Source organism: Papilio polytes, unplaced genomic scaffold, assembly GCF_000836215.1.
Source record: "Papilio polytes unplaced genomic scaffold, Ppol_1.0 DF824135.1, whole genome shotgun sequence".
NCBI lineage: Eukaryota > Metazoa > Arthropoda > Insecta > Lepidoptera > Papilionidae > Papilio > Papilio polytes.
This window is the reverse complement of record NW_013525069.1, coordinates 2,181,342-2,193,412: the sequence shown is the minus strand read 5'-3', so window position 1 is coordinate 2,193,412 and position 12,071 is coordinate 2,181,342. Positions and strand designations below refer to the sequence as shown.

Below are 12,071 nucleotides of genomic sequence, written 5' to 3'. Positions count from 1 at the left end.
TAATCTGTGAAGTGGTCAATTTTTAGAGGAGAATCCCCTCCTCGAGTTTCCTGAAATGTACGTATTATCAGGAAACCTGATGAGGAAAAAACCTTTGGATCTCAGCCTATAAGATCGTCGCGTGAATGTACAGTCGAGAAAATCTGTGGTGGTCCAAACTCTCTCTTCATATAAATAACTAATTAGATAGCAGTAAGTGGTCCAAAGGGATAATAATAAAAGAAATCAGCCGTGAATTTCTAAAGTGCGTCGTATTGATTTTTGTTCCATGTCTCGTCAAAGTGTTCAAAGGATTGTAGCTTTTAAGGTGGAACACTGCCGAATTCCCCGACAGTACTTATAAAATTCGAAAAACACATTGGTACCTGGGAGGATACGTTACCAGGACCTGCAGATAACAAGTCAATTGCTTAACCCATTATCATTCAGATATCATTGTTTTTCTTAAACTATTTCTTACACTAACAAACAACAATTTTAAAATCATTAAATCTTTAAGAATGTAACAATTAAATCCTTTTTAAGAGTGCATTTTGTGCAGAAAGAAAACGATGCAATTAGTGTTGGCAGTCGTCCCGCCGCGCTTCGTTTGTAGTAATGTTAAAATGCAGCAATACGTCATTATCCATTCAAATATGGTGGAAAAATCGGTCAGACCACTGACAGATTATATAGGTCAATTTTGTAACAATTTCCTCTGCAAGCTTTGAATAAGAAAATCGATACTTTTTTATATAAAGACAAGGCAGTAGAATAAAAACGTAAACCAGTTCGTAAATAAGAATATTTAAGGCAAAAAAAGTCACGAAAAAGAAAGCTAAATATGTCTGTTTGCAGTGAAAATTACACAATACATGTTTACTTTGGTATACATTTGTTCGTAACCCGCAATATCGCACCTGAACTCACATTGTGAGAAATGATCATTACGACACTGTTTGTTTTAAAAATTAATATAAAATTTAGCTGCAGTTGGTTAAAATTACTTGCTACTTTCTTTTGTTTTTTTTAACACCACGTGGACAGAGTCGCTTGCGAAAGCTAGTAATAAAATAAATACCCATTATTATGAAGTAATTTTGTATATCATAAGTAAGAAGGCAATGTTTCGGATAATAGCTGGGGTCGGTCTTAAATGTTTAGCGGTGGTTGTTACCGTGAAAACCGACGAGCTCTTTATTGTCTGGATGAACCACAAATTGTTTTTGCCTTGTAATAATATGAGATTATATCTTGTAGTACACAATACGTTACATGTGATTTTTTTTTGAGAAGAAATATTTATCAATTAACTACAATTTGCTCGCTTTTCCGTTTATTATTTTAAAGTTATCCGGAACTTCATACGTTATTCTATCTTGTAGATTCATTTACAATTTATAGGTTAACCAATAAATATAACAAAGGGCACATCGATCACTGTCGCCTCGCATCAAATACGCTTTACCTCGTCTCGTCTCGTCTCTCTTCCGCCGTCTTCCGTCTGCAGACGATATTGAAACTCTATTCGGTAACTGAATTTACATGTCAAATGTCACGTTAACTCTATTAAAATGTACAGAATACATACGATCCTTTGCATATTTTAATCTAAAAAGCAATTTCCTCAAGACAATCCAGTTTATAATAGGACCGTTTGTTTTAAGAGGCAAAGGCACTTCTGTCTTTCAGCCTAAATTGTCAATAATTTTAACATTTATTCTACAAAACACAGTGATCAGTTAAATGTGTTAATGGCCAGTCACAGAATAAATAAAAAAAAACAATACAAATTGATACGACAAACGCGTGCATTGCTTGCGTGTTTTGAATTGGCAACTAATGCAGGTGATGTTTACACCTGTCTTATTACTATTAAAAAGTTAAGTAACTGATGTATATTATAGAAATTCGGCACTTTAAAAACATTGTGTAAAGAATAAAGACAAGGTTTTGTTCTTGTTTTTTTGCTGTTAAATTTGCGCAGAAATAAGCAAGTAAAGTATTATCTGTGGTTCAAGTAGACATTATCTCAGTTTTGTCAACGAGAATAACAGATGCCAATGTTTTTTATACACATGTTTCAATCGTATTATCAAATTTACGCACAATAAAATATCGGAAATGCGATCTAAAACTCGCAACTCGCACTCGAAAACAATGATTATTCTGAATCTATGTGTAGTAAAATAGCAAAATATTTTTTTTTATTAATTAAAACACAAACATGGTAAAAAAGTTCCAAGCGTATATTTTTATGAAAAAAAATTGTTGAGCCTGTATTATGGAGGAATATCCTTTTGGGAGGGTAAATTTTAATTACGGGCTTTTAATTTTTTAACTTCGCATTGGTAATCTCAAATCCGCTTAAAATTTACAACATGATTTTGAGGTTTTACGTTCTGTTCGCAACATTTTTTCGTAAATTGTATAAAAAATTTCTTTCTTTACATTTATTTCGAACATTATAATAGTGTTATATTTGCGGCACTTACTCTAAAAATAGTTTTTTTTTAAAGTTTGACTCAGCAAAGTACATACAATACAAAATGTTATCCCATATTCAATGCCATCATAAAAAGCTATCGCTTGTAAACGTTATAAGGAACTTGGCCAACTAACATCAGTTAACTACACAAAATACATGTCTCCAAAGTTTTGCAACGTACACAGTCTGGAGTGTTGACGGAACTTTTGAAGGAAGAAAATTTAAACTACACGATAAGATTTTATTGAGATTTTTTTAGATGAAAACAAGCATGCAGCTTGCGGCTCTAGAAAAACCAAAAACCCGTGGATTTTTTTTTATGTTGTGTGTGTGAAAAATGAAATGTAAGACGAATTTGAGTTATTTAATTTCATACATTTAGATTTAAAACGCTTTTAATGATCAATAAGTTGTTTTATTTTATTTTATTAGCTAAAATTAATTATAATATACGAGTAGTTTTCGAAAGTGTCTTATTCCTATTTACGCAATTTCAAGTTGTGCTGTTTCTTTTCGATTTACTAGTGTATAAATCTATAGTCAGAACACCTTGCATCACTTATCTTTTTTTCTGCGAAACGGAACACTCTATACATTAACTAACAAAGCGGTACCCATTGCTTTGTTACAAATATAAAGCCCTCTCCATACAATCAGTACAATAAGCCTTGGCGTTTCATCTGTCGTGTGGACAATAATACCACGATGTCTATAGAAATCTTACAGATTATGTTTAAAAATCTTCAATTCTATAATGTATCAACATAAAATGCACTCACTGATGTTTATGTCTATAAGCGTCAACTGGTACTTAGCTTTGAAACTGCGATTGTCCAATTTTCCTTGTGAAGAGAAAGAGAGACCAGAGAAAAAGAGAGAGAAAAAGAGAGACCCAGATGTAGTAGTCGATTTAATTTTGACATCCACTTTAATCAGGAAAACAATATACAAAAACGAAATCTTATTAGACTAAACAATTTACTTTTCTAATTTATTATTAATAAAGCACAGATTATTAAAAATGAGAATAACAAAGTTCTGATGGCTGCGTATCCTAAGGGAACGCCGCACAAGATTTTCCTTGTCTTAACTTAAACAAAGATAAAGTAATTTGTGGCTTCTTGTTTTACGTGAAACTTTCACGAGATTATCATTTCTTTCTCCTAATTTATTGTATTTTGTCATGTGTTTTCCAAGCTTCGAAACCTATATCAACATCGAATGTTAAACTGTTACTGATTACACTCTCGAAACATATTATTATCTCTCTTTTTTTGAAGACAATGACAGTGATCACAATATATGTTTATACATGTTCTGCTGTGAAAGCCCACACATACGAAACTTCCAGAAATACTTAATTCCTTCTTTTAATGTGACAATCGCAGAACGTTTGATATCAAAGTGGTTTTCATTATTTTTATACTGTGTAATAAACTGTCTTCAAGTAGCGTTCACCGCGCCATCTGTCAGCAACCGCAGGGAATCATCCACGTTTCCTGCAGACTATTTTTACGAGTCTCCCGGGATGGAATGGAGCGGTGGATAGTTTGACGTCATCGTTCCATATAAATGGCTTCTATTTACAATTAGAATGCATGGAATAAATCTCTATTATGAGTTATTAACATCGATACAGTTCTAAGTTCATTTTGCACAGGAGTCGTGTCTTCCGAAACTACGCTGTTGTTCCTAAACACATTCTCGTTTGCTATTTTATTCTATAAAAGGTAAGATAAGGGTAAGGGATGTAAGAAAAAAGGTATTCCTCAAATAATAATGCCACAGCTACGAGCTTGATATAATAAAATACAGTCGAGGGGAAAAAACATTTCATACAAAAATCCTTAGCACCGCCTACGCTGTTTGGGATTTTCGTATTTTCTCATTTCTCCAACGGACTACTTAGAAATTTTTATCATACCAACAAAATGCGGTTACTGATTCGGAGAAACAAAAACCTAATTCAATTATGAATATAGCTTATCAAATTTTTTTTTTTCAGAAATAAATTGTTATCAAAGCAAATATGTCACCTTATTTGAACACGTACAGGCCCTCTTCAAATATCCCAGCGTAGATACAAGATACGATAGATGTCTTTTTAAGTCAATATTACTATCAATATTTGCTCTACCAACACTGTCCTCGTAAAAAACTGATTCCAAGTATACGATAAATTGACGATAGGTTCGTACTGACAGATGTTACACGACGACTATCCATGCAATGAGAACGTAACATTGGGCAAACTATCAAACCTCTCGATCCGACGTTACACATCGTAACCGCGTAAAATCAGAACACAATTTTATGTTTGCGAACCATTACAGATAGAAAGTTTCCTAAATCACTTTCTCACCTATTCATAAGACTAAGACATCATATGACAAGAAAGAGTTACATTCTGAAAATAATTTAAATTGGTAATTTTAAAGTATTGACAGACGATGGGCCAAAATGATATGAAGGATTTAAACCTTGTCGAACAAGCCTCTACGATTCGTGCTGTGTAAAGACTTAGGACGAAGAAGGCCGACCAATAACTGGGAAAAGTCGAAGACAGAAGAAAGTAATTTTAAAGTCTAAGGTTCGATAGTCTCTTTGTCTCTAGGATTAACTATTCAAGTCCAGATAAAGCTCTAGACCTAATTAAATTTAAGCTGCAAAAGTCTCGCGGCCATAGCAACAGCGTTTTTTTATGTCGCAATACCGGCGTTGCAGCGAACGATATAAATTTTAGAACGCGAGAAAAATTTAATGGAATATGCTAAAATATGTGACGTTTATGCTATTTTTAAACTTAATTTACGGTGTTATATTACAGGCTTATTATTATACCGCTTCGGTAATAGATTTCCATTTTATGCAGAATATTTTAAACTAGCTGTTGCTCGCGACTTCGTAAAAAAAAAAAGTTAGCCATATAGCCAATGTTACTCACAGATATTACCTTTCTAATGGTGAAAGAATTTTTAAAATCGGCCCAGTAGTTTTTAAATGAGTCAAATCACATACAAAAACACAAATCTTTCCTCTTTATAATAATAGTTTAGATAAGTTCTCGAAAAACTAGATATGCATACTTATATTTATTCCTTTTTTTTATAATATATTTCATATGTACATATATTATTATACTCAGAATTTGTTCTCTGTACAAACCACATTCAATTTAGCAATGCGCCTTTTGGCAGAAGTAGAGCATATGTCTATATTTTTGGAGCAGAAAATTCAATTCCGTTAAGTAAGATCTACCTCCGTTTCTTAACAGGCGTGTTTCCTTATCTCTACAAATGTACAAGAGATGAGAAACATTTATCCTATGCCATTATTTACGCGTTTGGGATCAGTATGATAGAATGAATTAGGAAGCTATTTGTCATTGCAATACCTTAGTCTAATAAATCATGTTATTACTGTTATAACATGAAATTAATCTTAATTCTATCGTTATTTTAATATTTCTGGTAGAATTATAATTTATTTTAGTTTGTCAAAATGAAATAACAAATAATAAATGTAAAGGATCTTTAGTTAAGTATTCTTTAACGAAATCAACCTTCCCCAGAAGTAGCGCGAATTAACACAATTTAATATTGCAACACCAATTCATATTTCAAATACTTGCCTCTGTTAACTCTGTTAACAGCTCAAAAAGGTTTTTGCTTTTATATTGCAATTATGCAAAAGTAGAATAATTCATCTAGAAGTTAAATTTATAACAAACTTACCCATAAATCGCAGCGGCCCCGGCGATAGCGCCCCCGCACTGCGCGGCCACGTACAGTGCTGCGCGCAGCGGTGATACCCGCCGACGTACGCATAGCGCTGCAGATACTGCGGGATTTACGTGGGCACCTGTACAAGAACACATGACATTCTAATCTGCAATTGAACTATACCTTTTTTGCATGAAAAGATGTTATTCATGAGTCAAATATAAGGCCCGCTACACACCTTCAGTAACTACCCCTTTTATCAAGCAGTCGAACTGCACACTTAAAACTAAAGTTGTGTAGTCGTCTTTAGGTAATTTCTTAGTTTTACAATAGTAATTTACAATTACAAAAATATTTTTTATGTAAGTGGGCAAACAAAATATTTTACCAATCTAGTAACTACTTGAGATAAGATTTTATGAGGAATTCTAAATATTTATCGACTTTTGAGTTGAATTTATTTCTCGAAATTGTTTTCATGTATCAAAATTAAAAGGAAACCCTAACATAGTCAAGTTTATATTACATCCTTCATGTTCAGTTATATTGAATTTAAAAAGTATAGCGATCCTTTTCCATGTTCGTGGTCGGATAACATTTCACACCTGAATGGAATGTAAGTTTTTTTACAAGTTCAACTTAATGTTTTCATACATGCACCCATAAAGCCATGGCGGACAAAAGGAGCTCGGGTAACGCAAATCTTAATGGCCGTCGAGAGGGGTTAGCACACACCATAGATTCACAGAACTTCAGGTTACGAAATAAAAATAATTTTTACTGCATATTTCAACTATTTTTGAAAAGATCATAAAAAATGTATTCAATAAAGCAAGACCTCTTGATAGAGACAGTCGCTATAAACAAACTGATACGCAGAATTCCTTTTTCTGTACATCCTACTATCCATTAAAGGTAGAACAACGGAATGCGCCATTTTAGTCTTATTAACTAGCTTTTGATCGCGGCTTCATCCGCGCAAAGATAAGAAAAAACTAGTAACCTAATAAATGTAGTATGTCACCCGGAGATAGTGTAACTTCCTTATAGTGAAAAAATTTTTCAAATCGACTCAGTTTTTAGAGCCTATTCAATGCAAACAATCAAATCTTTCTTTATTCAGTATAGAAAATAACGTAAAACATAACAAGAAAAAAACTACCTCCGTAGGTATCTATGACTTAAATTTTTAAACGCATTGTCTGAAGGAGTCAAAAAAACGAACGTGTTAATTCCTTAGTCTCTTACGACGTATTCTCACGTAGAAGTACTAAACGCGACAATGCGGACTTCCAGACGATGCAATTACTCACGTACAAAGCACACGTCAATTATAAATTCTAAAACATGTCTTGAGAAAATTATATCCACGGAGATGAAAATAACTTGAGAGAGAAATCTGATACTTTCGCCGAATTGTAACTGATATTTTAAAAGGAATTAAGAAGTTAAAGGTTAGTATGGTATGGGCATGCTGTGAGTATACGCATGAGGCAAGGAGAACTTTAATTATTAGTGTGGACGTACACCGGTATAGGTCTAGAAAGAGATGGATAGATTACGTGAAAGGTGACAAGTGATGACAGAAGATCAACATGAAGGACGAAAACATGACGCGCTTACTCTACGTGAGTGTGTGTGAGATGATATTATAAATGCGAATGTTTAGATGGATGGATGTTTGTTAGAGTTTGTAGCCTAAACGGCTGAACAAATTTTCAATGGAATTTGGGAGAGATGTAGAGGATAATCTAGAAGAACAAATAGGCTACTCGCTTTTTGATTCCACGTGAATAGAGTCGCGGGCGAATGCTAGTATCAATAATAAAATTGTGATACAACGGTTTAAAGTTTCGTCAAACACAATAACTTTTGTGTTAGGAAGCACTGGGTGAAGAAATAGAGAGTAAGTAAAAAATAACCAACGTAAAGTAATACAATGCAGTGCAGATACACTCCTTATAGAAGTCTGCAGTATCATAAAATAGATTTTTTACTATTCTCCGTGCGCAGGACGCAGTAAGGGAATTAAGATTTATCGAGTTCGTGTCGCAACGAAATAATTTTATAAACTATCCTCCTATACAGTGAACTTCAGACGAAGACATTAGGAATTATAAGAAAAATATGTCAAAAATATAGCTGAATTAATAACCTCACTTTTTTGGGAAATCTTAAATTTAAATGTTATACAACAAAGAAACTTTTTTATTACTAACAACCTAAAATTCATAAGAGTTCATATGAATTTTTATGTTCGTTGCACCTGGACCCATCGTAAACTGACGACGTAGCAAAAACTTACAAACACGTGTTTCGTTTGAAATGTTAAGTAGACTCTATGAACACTAGTTCTCTATAAATGAAATCAAAAATAATATTAGGAATATTATACTAAACATATAACTAACGAAAGCTTGTTATGTGATAAACAATTACGATCATATCTCGTTAAAGATAGATTACTAGCGTAGATTACATTAGTGTGCGTTTCGTCCGTGTTTCCTAGGCTCCGACCCTCGATGCATTACAAAAACAGGTAGCAAGAACTTCACTATAATGGAGGTAGAGGCGAGATACTAGAGGAATAACAAATGTCATAGAGATGAAATTTTAGTATTCAAGCTCTGTAAGCCGGAGCAGCGGAAATTCCAGTAACAAATCAAAAGAGAATTTTTAAAAGTCCACAAAGGCCAGATTTCCTCGATTCCGTTGAATATTTTTTACCATTTCCGCAGTGGCTACGTTGTATATTTTAAAAACGTAAAAGGAAGAATTGCTTTTCACCTAGATACATAAATTAGTTTCTAATAACTTAATTCTTGTTTGAAAAAAATAAAAGGTTTAAAAAAATAACGATTTAAATGTAAATAAAAATTGGAAAGTATTTTTAAAAGCTAAATAAAGCGAACATCGATCGAAACATCGGAGTACATTAGTACGATCTTTAAATAGGGATGGGCCGTGATGCTCACTTGTTCAGTCATTAGTGAAAATTAGGGCGAGCGACCACCGCTTGAACTTTTAAAGATTTATAACATCTCGCGGACATTAGCTATAGCCCGAATTAGTACTCGATTGTCGAGGCGATCACGATGCCACGGACATTATGACACAATTTAAAATGTCATTCATTGTTCCCGCCATTAATATGTGGGGTTAACGGGTGAAGGGTGCATACACGTGTTGTATCTATAAATATTAAAATTATTTGAATCGTATATTTATTACATAGACAAAAATTGAAGACGGAAATGAAAAACATAAACTCACTAAATTAGTAAGATAAAAAGGATGTATAATACAACAGTAAGACAAGCAGATGCGAGATATTTTCGCCTGATGTTAGGCGCTTGTTAAAAATCAGATAATTAAGAACATCTGCGTGTTGCGAGTCGATTTGTAACTCAACCGCTAGTCTGCTGCTGATGTCTGCAATTGAGACTAAATTACAAGCATTATGCAGCCGCTAATGGACATATAACATTGTAAACAATATTGTAGAAATGTATAAAATTTAAATTAATTAATAACAAATTTCGTAAAAATAACATTCAATATTAATCGAGAAATTCGCCAAAGATTTTGACTATCTGAAATTTTAAATTGAAAAATAAAACAAAAATACTTAGCAGAACACGTGGCCGTATGTTGGCTGGGCCTTTGTTTTTTTTTTGTTTTTATACCAAACCCGGCGTAGAGCGATATCCTCTTCGGACAAACAGCTGCCAGTATCCTCGCGAATAACGGGTTTATAAATTATATTAAGCACTACGTTTAAATGTGTATGTGCATCAGGTTATAAACAGAGCAGGTTCTTTTAGATTTTTACGCTGTTCGTAGAGTAATGCTAAAATATAAATTAAGACTTACTGAACGTACGTTTTCATAAACTATTTTTGAATTTAAACATTGTGGACAACTAAAATAGTAGCTTAAAAAAATGGTCAACAAAATTATTGGATTCGAACTTGTAACCTTGTTTGCGCAAGGTTACAAGTAGACGCTTATATTAAAGTTAATTTTCCACAATAAGACCTTTAGTAAGGACCTTTTTCGATACCAGAATCGCTAAGCTCATTGACCTTGAATAAGATATAATTAAGCTTTTATGTGCAACCTGTTTTGTACACAAAGTATTTCAACGTATAATTTTTTTCTCTTACCAGATATATGAGCAAAGCATAAAGTGATGGTGGCTATGGCACAGCCGGAAGCGAGCGCGGTGGCGAGCAACACTGCTGAGGCGGAGGCGCCGACGCCGGCGCCGCCCGCCGCCCCACACACTATGAATACGTAGAGGAAGGACGCCGCGCACTCCGCCAACACTGCCTTCCACAATGATAAAGTCCTCACTTCCAGCCGCGCCGGCACCTTACCCGACATCCCATCCGAATTCGCATCTTTACGCATACACTCCAATTTTTCAAACAACGTAATAATATGCTGTTCGATATTATCGTCTGTAATATTAAAAGTTTGTTCACCCATTTTAAAGGTAAAAAAAAAAACTAAATGTCATACATATTTTTCACACGAAACTGTCACGGACTTTGCCACTTTAAAAAAAAAACTTTTGAAAATGCGCGCGAAACGATCCAGTCACGTATTCCCGCCTACGCAGTAGCGCGGTCCGTTCCGAAGTGAACCAACGCTTATGCTGAATGAAGGAATACTGAATGAATGGAGAAGCGGAGCCGGTGTCGGGCGCACTGGGCACACCGCACATGTGCCCCCGACACTTGTTACGCCCCCGCCCCCGCCCCACGGGACCTGCACTTTCAGCTAGGGTGAATCAAAATCAAATCATACGAGCTAGCCAATTGAAAACACAATAAACTTAATTGCAATTCCAATAACAATTACGATTCTAAAAAATGAAGTGAAATTGTAAATAATCAGCACAGATCTTCAACTAAGATATTAAATCATATTTAGGTCAGTAACATCTATTATAAGGATTGATTGCAAATTTCTGTAAATGTGGTGAAAATAATGTAACTAAAAAAAATTGTAGCATTGTAAGGTTACTACATTAAGTAATTTTTGTATTCTGCTTAGACAAATATAACCTAAATAATTCATTGATATACCAATATAAAATAATTGTTTCGTCATAGAATCTCAAGAAGTTCAAGATGCGCGCAAAATTGAAGTCTGTACTGTGAACAACCAATTCAATAAGTGTCTCTGTACACTCCGAATGTACAGTAAAAACTGAATTAGAGGAGTATTGCGAGCGCAGTACGAAAACAGACAAACAGACAATGATGGCAAAAATTCCGTACGTTTTACTCGTAGAACCTACACATATGTACATATGTAAGTATACAGCAAGAAAAAGATGTGAATAAGTTGCTATCTTATATTAATAATGTTTTAAATAACGTCCTAATTCTATTGGTGTGGTGCGGCTTTAATTTTCATCCCTCGGGGAAAAGGGTCTATTCTTGGTTACAAACCAAATCGATGTGAAAAAAAAACAAAATTCGATTGTTTAGAATATTTTTATTGTAAACAATTGAAATACGCGCAGTTATCCATTATCCAACCAATTCATTTTTTCACAAAATTAGGTATAACGTTGGCAATCAATGTATGAAATAAGATTACATTTGTATGCCATATATGATAAAATTGTCGTTACTGTTATTTTAACATTTAGTTCGTTTGTAATTGAAGTTTATTTAGTCAGGACAGTAATTTTTTTTGACGGTTTGTAGTAATAATTAATTTCATAATTTTCTAAAATTCCCAAGATGTTACGAAAAGGCAAGTATCCACAGCACAGCTTTATAACTTTTGTTTTTATAAAAATGACATTTGTTCAACGCTATGGGAGGCAATAATGTACAGCCACGATAATGCACGACCCAATAATG

At 33.9% G+C, this 12,071-nt stretch overlaps 1 protein-coding gene across 3 annotated transcripts in view; it reads right to left on the bottom strand.

Annotated features, from left to right (window-relative positions):
• LOC106099364 (probable aquaporin NIP4-2) overlaps positions 1 to 11,107 on the bottom strand; it is a 53,200-nt gene extending 42,093 nt beyond the window's left edge. For 2 of the 3 annotated variants that reach the window (XM_013277891.1, XM_013277893.1), the window contains exons 1-2: positions 10,356 to 11,104; positions 6,202 to 6,328 (exon numbers count right to left, since the gene is read on the bottom strand). In XM_013277891.1, coding sequence (XP_013133345.1) covers positions 6,202 to 6,328; positions 10,356 to 10,680 — 452 coding nt within the window. In that variant the 5' untranslated portion in view covers positions 10,681 to 11,104. Of the gene's footprint in view, positions 1 to 6,201; positions 6,329 to 10,355 lie in introns of all 3 variants that reach the window. The other variant, XM_013277892.1, reaches the window with a different exon arrangement.
• Between the last annotated feature and the right edge of the window lie 964 nt (positions 11,108 to 12,071).